Source organism: Euprymna scolopes, chromosome 7 (assembly GCF_053919585.1).
Source record: "Euprymna scolopes isolate OS-2025 chromosome 7, ASM5391958v1, whole genome shotgun sequence".
In the NCBI taxonomy this organism is placed as follows: Eukaryota; Metazoa; Mollusca; class Cephalopoda; order Sepiida; family Sepiolidae; genus Euprymna; species Euprymna scolopes.
Window position 1 is genome coordinate 135,114,705 of NC_136488.1, and position 20,152 is coordinate 135,134,856.

The 20,152-nt window shown below is 38.2% G+C and overlaps 1 protein-coding gene across 1 annotated transcript in view; it reads left to right on the forward strand.

Moving 5' to 3' along the window:
- The first annotated feature begins 301 nt into the window (after positions 1-301).
- Positions 302-20,152, forward strand: part of LOC145279980 (uncharacterized) — a 49,235-nt gene continuing 29,384 nt past the window's right edge. The window contains exon 1 of the mRNA XM_080131574.1: positions 302-1,259. Within this exon, the coding sequence (XP_079987700.1) occupies positions 1,157-1,259 (103 nt within the window). The 5' untranslated portion in view covers positions 302-1,156. The remainder of the gene's footprint in view (positions 1,260-20,152) is intronic.

Here is a 20,152-nt window from a genome sequence, read left to right on the forward strand (position 1 = left end):
GGCATGGGAAAGAATTGCACGCACACGTAGCAAACCCTTGAATTGTCGTGATTGACTACTGCTGTGAGAATTTACTGGTTAAAATATTATTGTAGATTAACACTCTCAGCTACCCCCCCCCCGAAAAAATAGATTCTACTTTTTTAAGTGATTACGTATGAACACCTTGAAAAACTTGGCGGAAAGAATATATATATATATATATATATATATATATATATATATATATATATATATATATATATATATTTCTAAATTAAGAATGTGGGATCAGTTTCAAATCTACATTTAACGTAAAAGGATGCCGCATTCCCAAGTCATTCAAGCATTTTCGGAAAGTTAACCAAATTATTATTATTATTATTATTATTATTATTATTATTATTATTGCTATGAGAGATAAATTCTGTGCGTCCTTTTGGTACGTGTGATTTTACAACCTTGCCACTCATACTTAGGGTTAATATAAAAAATTGAGTTAACTAATTTACTTGCCTTAAAAAGTTAGGATGGTATGGAGATAATTTTACATACGAAACTGGTCCTCCACAAAAGAAAGTTGTTTATTTCTAATTTCCATCAACATTTTCTGGATGCTTACACGTAATCGCCTAAAAAAGTAGGATCTCATTTTTTTTTTTTTTTTTTTTTTTTAAGAATACCCAATAATACATAGAAGGTATGAAAAAGAAATGCACGCTCACGGAGCAATCACTTGGGCTGCTTTTATTGGCTACTGATATGAGAATTTCCATTGAAAATAGATTACTATATGCAAAAAAATTAAGGTAATAAAATTGAGCTGCTAATTAAAAAAAAATCGAACATCTATTAAAACCGACAATGTAATTTCTTTCATTTCTCTTTTGTAAAAAAAAAAAAAAAAAAAAAAGAAAGAAAAGAAATGACCTTGAAGATTCGTCAATAGCATTGTCGGTTCGACACAATAACAACAACAACAACAAACAACACTAGATAATTTCGGTGCTGGGCATCTATAACTCGGTCATAAATTATTATGATGAGGCGAAATGTGGGCGAGTGGCGCCAACGCCTTATAAGGCGGATGATGGAGTGACGTCATAGCGCGCTGGCATGGCACTTGCTTGCGATTTGTGTATGCAAAAAAACGTGAAGATCACACGCGCTCTCAAAAATGGACGAACCAGCTAAGGAAAAAGAATTCCTCAGGAAGAAATTCCGCGTGGAGGAAGTCTTGAAGAAAAAGTTCAAGCTATGCGATGCCAGTTTGTTTGAAGGTAGGTAAGAACACGAAAGTGTTTAAAAAAAAAGGGGGGTAGGAGAAAAAATACTACTGCGTGCGTATTTAATAAACACTACCAGAAAAGAAAGAGAGAAAAAGCAAAATAATAATAATAAAAAAATAAAAGAAAAAAACATGACTACTGCTACGCAAAAAGAAAGGAAAAAAAAACTGTACGCATATGTTGTGATAAATGCCCTCATTTCGAGGCTTAATAGTTAATAGAAATATTAATTAGTAATAAACGTAAAAAATTGTTTTGTTTTATGCATCCAGTATTTTAATTAAGATTGTCACCATGCCTTTTTTTTTTAAATACGAAATCGACAACGCGCCTTGTAGTGAAACTAAAACACTATCGAAAAAGTGCAAGTTGATTACAATTGCAAAAATAAATTACCTATTATTAACAGCAGCATAGACAGTTATTGGTTAAATAATTAAAACTGCGTGTGTTTGTTTATCTGATAAATGAATCCAGATTGTAATTTTTTTCAGTCGATTTTTGTGGACAAAATGGATTTTGATTTTGCTTGACGGATTCGTTGACGTGTAGCGGCACGATTTATTCAAAATTCTCTCTTCTCCACCCCCTAAAAACCCAATCGATCATTATTAATCAACTCCTCTAAAACGATTACAAACATCTTATATGTTAAAGTCTGATAAAAAAATAAATAAAATAAAATAATATTTCTAATAAAACATGACTTTTTTTTTATAATAAGCACTTAAAACTTTTTAATGCAATAATCGATTTGTGCGTGTTTGAAAAAAAAATGTGGCATCGAGTTGGGGGTAAAAATGTACGAATTTAACGAATAAAGATGTTATCGACATATGCATTTAAGAAAGTAATAATGTACCATTTTATACTTTTTTAAACTACTTTTTTTTTCTTTTTTTTATCTATGCTTAATAAATTCAGTTTTTTTAAAAACAAATTAATCTTTAAACATTTAAACCAATCGATCAATTTAAAACAAACATTTATTTTCTCCAGTCAGGGTTGTGTACGTTTTCAGCGTTTCCGTTTCACGTTTCAAATTCTAGTTTTAAAAACACGCTCATTTAATTTGTTTTTAAAAATATTGCATTGCAATTTAAAATGTATGAAAAAATATATATTTTTTAAGAACAGTTTTTTGCATATATTTTTTTATTAAGTTTTCAATTTGGATCTCTGACTTCACGAACAGCTTTTTTCTTTTTCTCATATTTTTTTGAAACATTGAAATATAAAAACAATAATAAAAAAAAGGATCGATATTGAATTAAATCTTAGTAAATATATATATTTTTTTGCTTTGTTACTACATTTTAGATTGCAATGTATTTTTTAAATGTAAAAATCGAAATATCTCTTTAAAAAAAAATAATAATTTAGGAACGTTGAAATGGTCATACACAACGCAAGTTCCTCCCCAACGTGATTATTTTTAACGGGTTTTTTCTTTTTCGTTCGAATCGCAACACGTGATTGTATTTATTTGTTTATTTCATTTGAAAAAAAAAAAAAAAAAAAAGAAAATGTAAACAAAAGCAATTTCTTTGTCTTTTTAAATAACTTTAAATAATCATAATAAAATCGCTGCTAGGTTGTTATTTTTTTCTTTTTCTTTTCTATTTTTTCGTTTTTGTCGAGGCAACAGTTTTTGAACGGAAATATGTTACCCCCCCTTTTTTTTTTAATTGATCGAGATTTCATTAATAAAAGAAATCCCCGTAAAATTAAAACAAAATGAGATAAATGGGAGGACGTGACAAATACCTTATTCGCCTGTGCGGGGGGGGGGGGGGAAACAGTGTAGTATCTGTTCTGATGCTACAGTGCTACTGACTCAAGTTAATTTGTCTTTTAGTCAATATAGGGGAAACAATTGGTAAAACTATACAAACACCGTGACAGCGAATTACCCCTACCCCTACCCCTAACCCTAACCCTAAACCTAACCCTAACCCCAACCCCAACCCTAACCCTAAACCCTAACCCTAACCCTAACCCTAATCCTAACCCTAACCCTAACGCTGTCACGGTGTTTGTATAATAATACCAAACAATTTTTATTTTTGCCCACTTCCATAGTGCCCCTTTTGGGGAGCTGGTTTAAAAAAAAAAAAAAAAAAACGACCGTGTGTCACATTTTACTTTCGGAAAGCAAAAAAAAAAAAAAAAAAAAAAAAAAAAAAACGACCGTGTGTCACATTTTACTTTCGGAAAGCAAAAAAAAAAAAAAAAAAAAAAAAAAAAAAAAACGACCGTGTGTCACATTTTACTTTCGGAAAGCAAAAAAAAAAAAAAAAAAAAAAAAAACGACCGTGTGTCACATTTTACTTTCGGAAAGCAAAAAAAAAAAAAAAAAAAAAAAAAAAAAAAAAAAACGACCGTGTGTCACATTTTACTTTCGGAAAGCAAAAAAAAAAAAAAAAAAAAAAAAAACGACCGTGTGTCACATTTTACTTTCGGAAAGCAAAAAAAAAAAAAAAAAAAAAAAAAAAAAAAAAAAAAACAATAGTTCGACTCCTAATTTCAGGGTTTCTAAATAGCACGATAACATAAGTGCCATAATTTTTTTATTAAATTCTTAGGTGAAAGTATGCAATAACCCTCCTCTCCCCATGTTAAGAATGGGTTTCTAAATAATATTATTTCAGCATGATAACATACGTGCATAAGTTTCCGATTTCACGACTTTTCAGCCAACTATTCCTCTGGTTTTCATCAGGTGATAATCGCGACGGGATGGGAACTCCAAATCTAACTACATTCTCAGCAATTACTGCCACCCATAGTCTTCGGGGGCCCGTGGTGCAGTTGATAGAGACGTTGAATCTCTACGGTTCCAGATGAGCATTGTCCGAAGACAGCAGTTTCAATCCTACCCAAAGCCGACCAGAGGCTTACTCGGCCAAAAACGTGGTGAGACGACAACAACTACGGATGGTAGTGATTGCTGAGAATGCAGTTAGGAGATTCGAAGTTCCTATCTTGTCGCGGTTACCACCTGATGAAGGCCAGAAGAATAGTCGGGCGAAACGTCGTGAAATAACAACAAAGAAAGATGAGGATAATAGTCCACAATAAATAAATTAATAAATCTTCCAAACGTTCATTAGTGAGTGAAAAATGTCTTTTCAACTTTTATTTAATAAAACGAGCAAAGTCCAATTATTTAAACAATAAAGCTTTAATAGTGTATATTTAATGTATTCTTTTATTTTAACAAAGGCTGTTTAAAAACAAAAACACCTGAAGAAATTAAAATGTTTATACCTTCAAGTATTCACATAAAATTCAGTGCTTATTTAAAATTACACTTATTTAAAAAAAAAAAATACAAGAATCTTTATGATGTATGTACTCCTCATCATGGAACGAAGATGTCGTATTCCGAAAATCACATGGGTATGGCCAGTAACTTTTCTATTTAGTTAGTAAACGAAAATGTTAATTAAAACAAAATGAGATAAATGTGAGGAAGTGACAAAGGTAAAGTGTCGGCAAGACGACGTTTTTGGAAACACACTCGTTGCCAGGAATGTCTTGTTTAAGTAGCCCGCTCTTGCCTCTCATGCAAGCGGGCGAGTCTACTTTTATGGGGATGTGACGCCAAAACCACTCCGGTCTTGTAACTGGGCATCTTGGGTTCGATTCCACCTCTACACGCCCTCCCCCTTCCAGGGCCACAAGATACTCGCGTTATGGTCCAATGTTTTGAGGCTCTGGAGTAGTCGTGCGACGTGCCCCATGTCTGTAGGGATAGTTTCCTGGGTGGTCACGTCACCCTTCTGCTGCGACACACCGGTTAGTCTTCTTCAACTTCCATCATCTCGAGAAGCTGTGTCATCCACTTCCATCTGTTTTGGCAGAGTGTCGAATGTTTCGGGCTGGTGTTGATCCGTACACATGGGGGACCATTGTCCCGGTACTTCGGGCTCTGTTAGGTTGTCTATGGCATCCAACATTCCTGGTGGCTCCTCAGGTATCGAGTAACAAGGGGTATCTTATTCTTTGGAGGAATCTGCAATTGCGATGGGTTACCCGGTTACTCCCATCAATGCGTAGATTATACTGCTGGTTACCCAGTGTTTCCACCACCCTTCCCGTCTTTGCCCATCGGCACGGGTGTGGACCAACTTGGTTTTGAACCTGCAACCTTTTCCCCGATTTTCTGTTCCTGAAGTGGGTGACATTTTAGATTGTATTCCCTTTTATTCTGTGTCTTTTTGCCATCGCTGTTTCCCTATAGCGACTGATTTCTCTCCAGCGTTTATGAAATCAATATCGGTCCTGGAGCACTGGGAGATGGTCCTTTATCACATAACCATAGAGCATCATTGCTGGAGACATATGTAGGTCTTGTACCGCGTCAGTAGGGACCTAGCTGCCCGGTTATGGCATAGGCGACTGCAAATGTTTGTGCTATCAATAAGGATCCTTTTAGCCGTTTTCATGGCCAATTCTGCTCTCCTGTTGCTTTGAGGGTAATATGCCGATGATGTCTGTTTCCTTATTCCTCAATTGTCTAGGAACCGGTTATATTCACTGGAGTCAAACAGTGGTCCACCATCGGTCGACAGTTCCTCCGGGACACCATACGTGCAGAACCAGTTTCGTAGGGCATCACATGTGACCTTGGCATTCCCGGACGACATTAGAGTGACTTCTATCCATCCGGTGTATCTATTTGCATATACTAGGTAGTTCTTCCCTCGTAAATCGAAAAAGTCCGTCACCGTCTTCTGAAATGGTAACTCTGGTTCAATGGCGGCATTAGGGGTTCCCTAGGTTGTGACGGAGCCATTACATTGCATATTTTGCACTGGGCCCAAGTCTGACGAATGCTCGCATCCAGTCCTGGCCAAAACAGCCGTTGTTTGGCGTTTGCCAATATTCCATTGAAGCCCTGATGCTTCGAATGGAGTGATTTCAGTACTTCCACACGTAGTTTTCTGGGTATGAAGATTTTATTTTCCATTATCGTCACTCCTTCCAAGCAATATAACTCCTCTTTCATATGCCAAAACCGGCGAATTGTCTCCGGCAGTTCGTGCCGAGATTTAAAGAAACCATTTCGTATGAATTCGGCGAGGGTACGATATTCCTTGTCAGTAGCAGCTGCTGCCACATCCTGTCTCATGTTATTGCCCTTAATTTGGGGTCCTGCTCATAGGTGGAGTTAAAATGGTGCTCTTATGACACTATCCATGGTTTGTGCGATGTCCTTTTCGTTTGCTTCCTCCTGGCTTAATGTTACTGGACATCTTGATGTACAGTCTGGTGCCGCATTGGGTTTGCCAGAGAGATGCTTTATTCGAAATTAGTACATCAAGGACCGTTCTTTGAAGTTGAACAGTCTTGGGTTCTTTATGTCCTCCAGGGCTTTGTCCGAGAAGATCTTCACCAAGGGCTTATGGTCTATGGTGATTAACAGCTCTGGGCATCCCAAAACGAACATGCGGCATGCTTCCAGTCCGTAGACTAATGCCAATGCCTCTCCTTTAACTGGTGCGTATCAGGACTCTGCATCATTAGTAAATCGGGAACCAGTCAGAATTAATCTCCACTGGTCCTCACCACAAGTGTGGAAAAGAAAATATCCCAAGCCTGTCCTACTGAAGTCTGTCGACAAACAAGTTGGTCTGTTCACTTCGAAGGTTCTTACACCGTTCTCAATCTCTTGTGTGATCCTTCTTTTCGACTCTTTGATGATTCGATTGAGTGTGCTGTCCCAGTAGAACTTTCGATTTTTTTTCTTCAGCAGCTCCCTGAATGGAGCTATTACTTTGGCCTGAGAAAAAGCGTAGGCTACCTGGTTTACCATTCCAAACCAGGATCTTATGTCATTTATATTTTTTGGTGTCGGAAAATTTTGTATTGCTTCAGTCATTTTTTTGGTGGGTCTTCCGTTATCAAGAACCCGGCAAATTCCACCTCTTTTTCTGTGAAGTGAAATTTCTGGGAGTTGAATACGATACCATTTTTGCTGCAGTTATTTATGTACTCCATAGTTTGCCAAAATGATGTTCCAATAGAGTCGTCCCATAGTATCGTGTCGTCTATACATCTTGTTTTTCTAGGCATATCTACATTACATATTGTTGAACCTGTGTGTATATGCGCCTCCTGACGCTTGGAATCCTTGTGGTGCCCGAAGATAACGGTATCTACCCCATTTCATAATGAAGGTAGTTGCATCTCTTGGCGATGGGGAGAGGGTTAGGCTATGATAGCCATTCCATGCGTCCAAGACGTTTTTTCTAGTTTTCGCAGGCATCAGCGATGCTTGGTTGAAAGGAGACGGTGTATGATGGGTTTCTCGTAGGGTGGCGGCGTTGAGCTTTTGTAGGTCTACTGTACATCTCGGTGATCCATCCTTTTTTTTTAGCACCATGTTGTAGGTGTACCCACTGGTACAGGTTCTATGATGCCCAATGCCACGTCTTGGTCGAGTTCCTCCTTAACTCTTTTCTTCCAATGGTGTGGTACCGGGATTGGGGTGTGGACAGCTGAGGGTTTTGCCCCCGGTATGAACATGATGTCTATAGGTTTTTCTTTCATCGCCTGCAGCCGTTGATGTGAACACACATTGAATTCACTCAACTCAAAATGCTCCTTTATCTATCGTTCCAATCGGGGTCTGTTTTCTTCCGTAGAGGCAAAAGGGATATTGTCCGGCTTAGGTGGGACATTAGTTCTTTGTGGGTACCCACATGACGCCTTTCCGCCATCGCTAGTTGCCAAGTTCTGCTGGGAAGTTTGGTCTGGAAAGTTCTCTGGTACCAGACCAAGGTCTTTTAAGGCTGACTCGGACAGGCAGAAATCTGATGCATTTTTTGATACATATATAATTTGACGTGTTTCCCGTGATCCTACTCTGATTTTAGCAAATGTCACGCCTTTTATGTTTAGTAGGTTTTCTGTGATTCCCCGAATTTGGTGACTGGTCAGTACTAGATATTTGTCTGGAAACTTCAGAATTTTGGGGATTTCTGGTTCGCTAGAGCATATCTGTGCCCCAGTGTCTGCGATTACATCAATGCGGTGAGTATGGAGGCCAGCTGGCCCAATAGAGATGCGCCCGAATTCCGCATGGGCCTCTGGAATCGGAGTTAACTCTACCGTCAGGGTTAGTGCTGGATCAGGAGTACTTCTTTGGAACTTATTTTTGTTCCAAATAAAGTGCGGCACAGCTTTTGGTTTTGTCAGGTTGGCTTCACCTCTTTTTTATTTACCCATCTTGGCAAATCATCCGGTTACAACCCTTTTTGTGTCTTTCGATAGTGAAAGTTCTGGATTCTGCTCCGACCACTCTCGCTGTAGATCTGTTGCTGGACCTCTGTTTCGGTTTTCAGCAGACTCTTTTAAAATGTCTGGTCAAGCCAAAATTGTGACAAGTCATCTTTGCTGCTGAGCAGCACTCTCGTCCTTTTGAGCCATCAGCGTGTGAACTCTTCCCCACCATTTATAGGGTTCAGCGCCTCTCGGAGTTTATACGGTCTGGTTTTCCCGAGGCCGCTGCCTGAGGCCCGACCTCTGTATGCTCATTGCAGTAGGGTATACACTACTGTGGAGACGGGGATAGACTTGTCTGTGGTCTCTAGTCTGACAAGCCTGTTAAATTTTTCTTCCAGTGTTGTAAGCGTCGCAGCCTCTGACAGCACCTTGCTTTGATGCTCCAGGTTTGCCAGCCCTGCCATCATTTGTCCTGTTACCATGTTGTTGTAATAGCTGACTTTCCGACCGCATCCTATCCCGTTTGGACAAGTCACTGAAAAGTCGCAGAATTTTGCGACTGATCGAAGTCATGCCACAAAGTCCGTAACCGATTCCCCTTCCTTCTGGCTTAATGGAATGGAACTCTTGCCGGTACACTTCTTTGTGTAGGCTTCTGACGGCTACAAGCTTTATGTGTCATAACAGCTTGTGACGGAATTCAGTATTTCTGCTCCTACCATGTCGAACAACAGCCTCTTTACTTCTGGAGAACAGGCCGTTCTCAACTCGTTTCTTAATGCTGTTGGCTCCGTCAACCCACACATCTCCTTGTATCTATTCCAGGAGTCAATGAATATTGCCCAGTCACCATCACTTGAGTTCGGTTCTATGGTAGGTCTGTCGGGTCTCCTTGTAAGTGGCTTGCTGGACTGTCTTCCGTCTCTTCGCAGGGTGATGTTCTGTTGCTCAAGAATCCATTGCAGTAATGTCTGCTGTGTTTGTTCATCCATATTCCAATGTTGTTTGTAGCAGGTTTTCTATATCAGCGACACCATGTAAAGTGTCAGCAAGACGACGTATACTTGAAACACACTCGTTGCCGGGAATGTCTTGTTTAAGTAGCCCTCTCTCGCCTCATGCAAGCAGGTGAGTCTACTTCTATGGGGGTCCTGGATATGACCTAAAACTATATCCGATAGTGAGGCCCCACCTTGCGGGCTTTGGGGAGTGTGGAGCCACTCTTTAATTGCCATTGCTCCCAGGTCCACTCTGACCTGGAGTGGTAGTACCTGTTAGGGTCTCAACTATGGGTTAAATAGAATCTGACATAAAAAAAAGTACTCCATTCGGCATTAAATAACCTGAAAAAGGTTGATATGCTGTAAAACAAAAACAACCAACCAACTTCTATGGGGGTGTGATGCCAAGACCACTCCGGTCTTGTAACTGGGCATCTTGGATTCGATTTCACCTCTAAAATCTAAAGATAAATTTGTCCATAGAGCCCTGACTATGCAAGGAGCTGAGCAGCAAAATGTTTGCATTGCATTTCAGTTTCTCCCTGTTAGTACAATCAGAGAAGCAGAAAACAGGGAGGGAATTCCAAAGTCTATCAGTTTGAAGGAAGAAACTATTAGAGTAGAAAGCTTTTTTGTATCTGATAACCTCTATAATGAAGGGATGGGATTTTGCTACTTGACAAGTTAATCAAGGATATTTATGTCACGGGGAGTACAAGTGCTATGAGTTTGTCGGAGCATATTTCATTAAAATGTTTGTAAAACTGACGCAGAGATGCAACATTGTATCGATGGAACGGGTTGGAGCTTGGTTGATAGTGCGGGACATTGATTTGGAGACTTTTTGAAACTGTTTCAGAGGGAGAGACTAGTGGCAGATGCACCAGCCCACATGTGGCAACAATACTCCATGCATGAGCGAATAGTGGCTTTGTAGAGGTACAGGATACTGCCACATATGAATAATTTTCTAGCACGTTAAAGAGAGCCCACTTTCTCTGCAGCAGCCTTGGCAACATCTTCAATGTATTTGTTGCAGCTCCTGTTACCTGTGAATGTTAATCTGAAAAAATTGAACGATGGATTCTCAGGCATTGTTATTAGTCATGGCAATAAGTTTCTTGTAATTGTTGAAGGAAAGAAGCTTAGTCTTAGTAGCATCAAATGTTACCATCCATTTATGACTTGTCCCCCCCCACCCGCCCCACATTCTACTGTATACTAGAGGTCCTTTTTTAAGGTTTTTTCTTTGTGTGTCTGTGTGAGTTTCTTATGGACTCTAAAACGGCTGGGCCGAATTTGTATGAAATTTCACACAAAGATACTTTGTGTCTGGCAGTGTTCTTAGATAGGTTCTATATTGGATGTCTTCTCTCATCATTGCCTTGATTGGTGCTACGCCATAGCGCCTTAGGGTGTTTTTATTTCAGTGTAACTCTGGGCATTTCATTGATTGTCTAAGATCTCTCTGTGCAGGGGTTTGTCAGGACAACCTGTCATGAGGATACTTTCTCCTACAAGTTAACCCTGACTAACTATTTAAAATAACCATATTCAAAGCGTAAATTAAAATTCTCTTGGTATGGTTACTCTACACTGGTTTATATGAGGAATGGTGCACCTTTTCCAAGTAATGTTACCCATAGAAAAAGTATTCAAATTGGTACTCTATCAGACTAAATGAATTCTTGTGCTGGAATCTGTTAAAATCTAGAGACCACTAAAAAGATAAACTATAGCATAACTGATCAGCCGGGGAAGGGAAAATTAATGTTCTCGATTTCTGGCTTTGTATTACTGTACACATAGATTCGAAACAGTTGTCAAAAAACAAATATATGACAAATAAATGTTATCAAAGGCAAGATAAGTTACTTTTCTACCTAACTGGATATATTTTTTGTGTTTTTATTCAATGTAACATGTTTATTCAGCTCGAAAAACATGCAGTGTTTACCGATGTATTGGAAAATTCAAAATGGCGGCCGACTCTATCTCGGAGAGGGTAAGTTTGGGAAAAGGTCTTATAAATAATAAACTAGACAAAATACTGTTAGAAATTCGCTCAATATATGTTACCGTGACATAAGTTGACATATATTCGGTTGTTTTTTAATAGTATTTTGTCTAGTTTATTATTTACTAGCAGGGGTACCCGGCGTTGCTCGGATGTTTCGAGGTGTGTGCGGTTTTGAGTAAATCAAAACAAAAGAATAAAAAAATCGTTGCCCGGGTGTTTGTTTCCGGGGTGGGGATTGTTTAAAAAAAAAAAGTGATGTTAGGTAAGTAGGAAGGATCAAACCCGGAGTATTGGGGCGAAGTTGGAAAATTAAGTGTGAAAAAAAAAAAAAAACATGCAATGTTAACAACTCGGCCACCAAGAAAATCCATTTTAGGTGTTTATGAAAAAAAAAAAAAGACTACAGTAGGTCAGCGCGAATTTGAAAATATAATGTGAATTGTCCGGGATGCTAACCACTATGCCACGGAGCACTGCAACTGAGTTTAGTGATTTTAAGTAACTTAACATGAAAGAAGTGAACGGTTGTATTAAATTAAATTTTGAATAGAAAAAGGTACACATTCCATAATGAAAAAGATTAGAAACTTCCCATAAGAATTTCCTATCAGAGTTTTAAAACATTGACCTGACAGGAATATGGGTGGAGTGTGGACAATACTTATGAGACTGCCATGCTGATAATTCACAGCAAAAAATAACTATAAATAATAATAGAAGGGAGAATTGGCTTTCCTATTTGTATAAAGCTCTTGGATACACAATGTTTGATGTTCTACCCTCTGGTGCTAATATATATAGATTGTGTGGGGAACCTACCCGTGAACATCCTACATAAAACTGTCCGTGACTAAAGCAAGAAGAAGCTAAGTTCAGACCAACCACTGCCAAGGTTTTTCCTTGCGACTTATTTATTGTCATGGCAAAACATAATTTTATTGGGAACTGAAGCCTTTTAAATGGAATTGTTGAATCTGATGGAATAATTGGTATTCTAGGAAGAAATGTCAATTCGCCTGTAGCTACACCAGTCAATGACTGCTTCTATCACATGAGGTTGCATTCGTGTTACACATAATCTTGTTCCACTGCATAGTCGTGGAGCATCAAAGTTTCTGAGTAACACAATTGGACATCCAGATTTCAGTTTTAATTTGTGTGGTGGCATACCAGGTAATTGCAAGGAATTTAAAAATTCTGTAGGGTACTGTACAGCATGGTCATTATCTATAGTAGAATCTAGAGAAGTGTAAATTTGTTCCTCACCTGGAATTTCATCAAGCAGTTGGTCATTGATGATGTGTACCATATCATTTTTTGGAGCTAAAATTGCTCTTTCTGTTAGCCATTGAGGATTAGTATAATTTGCAGCTATATTTGGGTAAACTTTGTTACAAAGTTCTGCGAGTGAGGAAACAATTGATCCAATACTTGAAGTAATTACTATTTTACCATGTTTGTCGTTGGAATTTTGCCATCTCCAATTTGTAGAAGTATGGAAGCAAATTTATCAGCCAATGGGTCACTATTAAGATGGACACGCATGTTTGTAGATAAGGTTACAGTCTTGATGTACTTCCACAAATATGACAATTTAATGCAAGCATCAGCAGGACTTCCACGTGGAACAATAGGAAGCGTTTGTCGGAAGTCACCAGATAATAAAAGTGTGATGCCACCCATGACAACATCACGTGACTTGAGATCACGCAATGTTTTATCTAGAGCTTCAAATGCTTTTTTATGTGCCATTGTACATTCATCCCATATGATCAAGGAACAATTCTGTAAAATTTTAGCTGAATCTGATCCTCGTTCTATATGGCAAATTGGAATAGAATCTTTTATTAATGATAATGGCAATTTGAATGTGGAGTGAGCTGTTCTACCACCAGGAAGAAGGGTTGCTGCAATACCTGATGATGCCACAGCTACAGCTATTTTTCCTTCTGACCTTACTTTTGCAAGAATTAACTTAGTAACAAATGTCTTTCCTGTTCCTCCTGGTGCATCAAGGAATATAAGGCCACGTTGCTGATCTTCAACAGTATTAACTACAGTTCGAAAAACATGAATTTGTTCACTATTTAGTTTTGCAATACCGTCCCGAACAATTGATGCTTGCTCATGTGGTTGATAGCTAATTTCATGTGTCCAAGCAGTAACAATAGGATGTGTATTAGATCTATCAGGTGAGGTAAGACCCAAATCTGTCAGTGTTTTACCATTCATCTTATATGTAATATCTTCAATATGAACCAGAGCAGTATTGAAGATTTTGTCTGTAAAAGTTATACCAGCCCCAGGATGTTGATTGCGTTCCCTAAGGAAATCTTCACTTAATGCTTCTTTGTGTGTATGCCAAAGTCGTGTTGGATAAGATACTGCTTAGGTAGTTAACATGATAGCAAACAAATGTCTCAAATTATGTGCCAAGGCAGATGTAGATGCTTCCTGTAATGTAGCATCCCAGTGGTTATCATCATCAAGCAGTCCATGTGCAGCACATGCATCTCTGAATGTATTCATAATTTGACCATTAATATTTTTTAGATCATTAAAGTTCTGTGGACCTCTAACATGATGTAGAAGCAGTCTCAAACAGAAGCATTCAAAATGATTTGGATGCACGGTGTATATCCTGCCCAAAACTTCAGTTTTTTTAACACATGGGTAGCCTTGAACTGACCTACCCTGTAAGCGTCGCTTGAATATTTTATTATGAGTGTCCCATGTATAATAAGCGGGAATTTCAGCATACAGAAGTGTACGTGCGAAAGCGTCTGTTTTACACAAATTGAAAAACGCTGTTAAAGTAGTTGGAGGTGGATGTGCAACTCTATCAGCTGCGTTATTTTCAGTGAAGTAAACCCGCTGTCCATTTTCTAGATGCACTGCGAGGTGAATAACTGTGGGATGATGCGCATGTATGTGGAAGTTAAGTATTCTCCAAATGGCTTCATTAGTGGAAATATAACGGCCGGTTTCATATCTCTTAACTTCATCATGAGCATTATTTTCCAATGTGAAGACAGCTTGATCCCTGCCTTTATTTACATATTTACAAATGTACTTAATTGATTTTACACTATTACAATATTCGACATTGATATGTGCATTAAAAATCTTACAAAGGGGTTTATTGTATGGTACAACCCATCGGTTGTCTACATGAAACGTTGCATTCCCAGGGAGGGTAACTGTTGTTTCAAAGCCTCCAGCATCAGTAGGCAATCGTCGATATAATGGGTAACAATTTTGATCGGACCGAGTTTCATTTAAAAATTTCTTTGGATATCTCTTAGAGCATTTTCCTTCTTTGAGACATGGTGCAGAGCTGTTTAATGTTCCACATGGTCCATGAATCATGTTGTGTCTAATGATATCATGTAAAACTGGATCTGTTACAGGATCAGGAATTTCTGCACTGATAACAGTCTATGTCAGAGGATCTCAATTTTTGCTGAAGCCAAACCAGACAATGAGCATGTGGCAATCCTCTTTTCTGCCACTCAACAGTGTACATATATGCTACAACCACTCCGAAAATGTTTCCTTTTGTAAGTAAATCCATAAGGACACGTAGCTTTAGATGAAAAACTCTTGCTATGAGGTCATGCCGATCATGTGGTTGTTGATATGGAAGGAGTTCATTCACAATCTCTGGCCATTTGGGATTGCAGGTAAAAGTTATAAATAAATCAGCAGTTCCATGTTTTCTCACATAGACCAATGCATCTTGTGTGCGTTCATGCATATATCGTGGTCCCCCAGTAAATGTTGCTGGTAGTATGGTTAAACGGCCCACATTTTCAATGTTGCCATCAATATTTACAGAATCTCCTAAGTGAATGTAATCAGCAACTCTTAGCTCCCTCTGATGAGTTTTAATGTAGATAAGCCTCTCATGCTCTATTTTAGCATACATGTCAACTATGTATTGTTGGAATAGGTTCCTACATTTAATCAGAATATTAAAACTGTCGTCACGGACCATAATTCGGAATGCGTAGAAAGCATTAGCTAATATTTTTTTTCCTATTACTAACTCTTTATTTTGAGGATTTGTCTGCCATACAAAGAAATTATAACCTTCTTGACCTGTCCAATGAATGATTGGGTACTGTAAAGCATCATATGCCCAATGTGTTACAGCAATACGCTGTAGTTGATGGTTTCTGCGATGCAAGATGATATCTCGCTGATGAAATTCTTGACCGACTATTACAACAGCAACCTCAGGTGCATCTGGAACATTGAAACAACGTTTATGTTCTTGTCTTGGAGTTTTATCAGCATGTATAACTACTTTGAAATCATCACATGGAGCATGCTCCATAGCCATCTTGAAGTTTTTGATAAAGTTATTTTCTCGGTGAAGCATATTTTGCAAATCAAGAACAATGTCAAACTTTGTTTTGGGAGCATAATTACATCTTGTCGTAGCTTCTTGCTGATCATCATCCATGAAATATATTTGAAGATACTGTGGATTTCCAGTATCAATGGGAAGCAAAGAACCAAGTCTATGAGAAATCTGCCCACAAACTTTAAATGTCGGCATGTAGGCTCCTTCACGTATTTGTTCAGCACCGAAGCTTGTTTTTATTTATAACACCTTTTTCCATACTTACGGTGTTAAAGAGGGTGTGAGACGCCATCTTGAATTTTCGAATACATCGGTAAACACTGCATGTTTTTCGAGCTAAATAAACATGTTGGGTTTGTATAACCGTACACATAGATTCAAAAAAGTTGTCAAAAAACAAATATATAACAGATAAATGTTATCAAAGGCAAGATAAGTTACTTTTCTACCAAACTGGATAATTTTTCTACTGATTTTTTTTTTCTTTTAATGTAACATGTTTATTCAGCTTGAAAAACATAATGTTTGCCGATGTACTGAAAAATTTTAAATGACGCCCAACTCTCTCTTTCACACGGTAAGTTTGGGAAAAGGAGTTAATAAATTGATTTGAGCCCAAAACAAATGTTATGGGGTCATAATAGGGGTCAAAGTTAAAAAAAAATTTGACCTCAGCGGTCTCTACCAAGTTACTCAGACAATTTCTGGTCTAAACATTTGAAATTTTACATAAAGGGTATTCAGAGATAAGGCAAGCTTTTTAATCCGTTTGGGTCGAAAATTTGAGCTACCAATATATAAATCTATGTTTGTATGTTTACATCTCTGCCTAAAACTTTTGACAGAGCCGACGGTTTTTCACAAGATCAGTATCGTTTTGAAGCTCGACCCTTCAGACAACAAATACCGAAAAATTGGCTAAAAACATTAATTTCTTCACCCTCAACAGGGCACTTTTCTACAGGGAGAGGTCCCTTTTTTTATTTTTGAAAGTCATCCCCTCTTTCCGATTGTCTAGCTTTAATTTAAACCTACGTCACTTCCGGTTTGGCAGTGGTCATAACAGCAAATACGTCACAGGTTTTTTCCCATTCTTTTCCTCCTTCGCGGTACGGGTTCGAGCCTGCCTTCTTACTACCACTTTTTAAATTTTTTTTTTTTTTTTTGCTCAACACACACCTCCAAACACCCGGGCAACGCCTGGCACCCATGCTAGTATAGTCTAAAGAAGCTTTGAGTAAAGATTTAAAAACAGGACAGCTATTAAATACATGTCTCTCCAATAATACCACTTCCTTAATAACAAAATGTTGATACAATACAGTTACTATTTATACTAATATATAAAAAAAAATGAAATATTAATAACTAGCATGGGTGCCCGGTGTTGCCCGGGTGTTTGGAGATGTATGCTGAACAAAAACAAAAAAACGATAATTTTTTAAAACTCTGACCCCTATTATGACCCCTTAACACTTATTGTTTTGGGTTCAAATTAAGTTATTAAGTTAGATCCATGTCCAAGGAACCTATATCTAAAATTTCAAGTGCGTAGACCCAAAATTGTCGGAGGAGTTTGGTAGAGTTCTCAAAGGTCAAATCGTTGAACTTTGACCCCTTAATCGCAAAATTTCTGGCCAAAAGCCGATCACATCGATTTTCCCAAATCTCAGTACCCTGTATATCAAATTTCGAGTCTGTAGACTAAAAATTGACAGAGTTATTGCGTAGGGAAATGTACACAGACACACACACAGACATGTTCACTTTTATATATATATATATATATATATATATATATATATATATATATATATATATAAATTTAATAATAATAATAAGATTATAAAATTTATTCTGCGATATGTTAATTAGCATATAAATTTTATGAGAATAAAAATCTATATAGTTAGTTATAAGTGATAAGTAACGGCTGAGGCAGAATGTTTTGGTTTTGATTCTAGCAGATAGAACCCAAGTCATATTTTTTATAAATCATGACTGTATATTGGATAATAATCAATAGAGAATTGACTATAATAATAATAAATACAAAACCTGCATAAATAAAAACATGATATTTATGCGAATTTTATGACCGGGCAACGCCAGGCAGTCTGCTAGTCTATATATCAATACGATAGTGTGTGTGTGTTATTTTGTGTGTCATCACTTACGTCTTTTTTCTTCTGAGTAACTATTGTTTAATTGTTATTTTCTTCCATTTTTTTTTTTTTTTTTTTTTTTACATGGGAGTCACCACTTATCAAGGCCCGGAGGCCACTCAGGGATAAGAGTTATTGGGTGTACAGTAATCAATGAGATAGTATTGTAGTAATCATTAGTATTGGAGATTTGATAGTGTCATACTTAAGGGGGCGGTTTGTCAGGAATTTGTTTATGTTGGATTTGAAGACATCCAAGTTGTAGTCAGGTGGGAAACAGGCGAACGGAAGGGAGTTCCACAATCGTAGACTTCTGAGAAAGAAGCTCTGCTCATGGAATCTATGTTAGGATTTAGGCACAGATAAAGAGTGGGGAAAATTATTGACAGTAGTTTTAGCCAGACGGGTGTTTCTCGTGAAAGATTGGCGAGGAGGGGGGGACGAGAGATTGGAGCTCAGACGAGCATTTGCCATGGAAATAACGATAAAACAAAGACAGGCTCGCAACGTCTCTTCTGTGGGAGAGAGGCTGCAGGGAAGAGAAAAGGGCATCCCCCACCAAACCACGAAGTCTATTTTGTACTCTGTCAAGGCAGGATAGGCTGTTTTTAGCAGCTCCTGCCCAGATGTGGCAGCAGTACTCCATTCTTGGACGTACTTGGCTTTTATACAGATAGAGAATTGCATCAGTAGTGAGATATCTTCTGGAGTGGTAGAAGGATCCCACCATTTTCACAGCGTCCCTGGCAACAGATTTGATGTACGTGTTCCATTTCAGATCAGGAGTAAAGGTCAATCCCAGAATCTTGTCAAAACATGAGCCTCCCCAAGACGAGAGCCATCCATTTCAATTGATGCTAGATGGCGATCAGAGTGTCGATGATGTAAAGATAGAAGCTTGGTATTGGATGCATTAAAGTGACCAGCCACCTCTTCCCCCATTGTACCACGCACTCAAGATCAGAGGAGAGAGAATTAGAGAGAACTTTGTCATTTACGGCCTTTGATGTGTTGCCATAGATGGTCGTGTCATCAGCATAGATGTCAACGAATGATTTAAGTATGTGTTTTGGGAGATCATTGATGTAGATCAGGAAGAGAGTTGGGCCCAGGGTGGACCCCTGGGGGACTCCAGCATTAATACTGTAGGCCTCTGATTTCTGCCCATCAACCACTACTCTTATGAACCTATCAGAGAGAAATGATTTAATGATTGAGAAAACATTTCCAGTAATACCATAGCTTGTGAAGTAAGCCCTTATGCCATACCTTATCGAAGGCCTTTGATATGTTAAGAGCAATTGCCCTGGAAAGGAAACCTTTGTCAAGAGATTCACTAATCCTATGTGATATAACCGTTAGCACATCTGCTGTAGATCTTGCAGAGCAGAAACCATATTGCATGTCACTAAGAAGGTTGTTTCTGTTGAGGTGGTTGACTACTACTTTATTTAATATGGATTCCAACAACTTACTCATGACACACAGGAGACTTATTGGTCTGTATTGAGAGGGAGATGACTTTTCACCTGAATTCTTAAATACAGGGCACACTGATGAGGTTTTCCAGGATGTTGGAAAGCACTTCTCCTGAAGGCAATGCTTAAACAGTTTCGTAAGTATGGGGGCAAGTTCTGGTTGGAGCTTTTTCAGCACTATAACTGGAATGGCGTCAGGGCTAGTTGCTTTACTGGAATCAAGGTTCTTGATTAGCTTGGTGACCTCACGCACGGATATTTGTATGTTGCATAGCATGTTGTCTGTTATAGGAGGAAATACAGGGAGTTGATGGTCATTGTTGCATAGGGTAGAATTAGCTGCAAAGTTCTTGGTAAATAGTCTGGCCTTGTCTGATGCTGACGAGATGACCTCAGGTCCATTGATGATAGTTGGAATAGAACGCATGCTTCTGTTCAAGATCCTGTTTGCTATTTGCCAGAACTGGTAGGAACCAAGCCGTTGCTCAGCTACTTTGGATTTAACACTGAGCATATAGCTCTCTTGCATTTTTTATTACTGTTTTACAGTGGTTGCTGGCAGTCCTGAAAGCAGCTTTAGTCTCAGTACATCTATTATGTTGGTAGCTATGGAAAAAG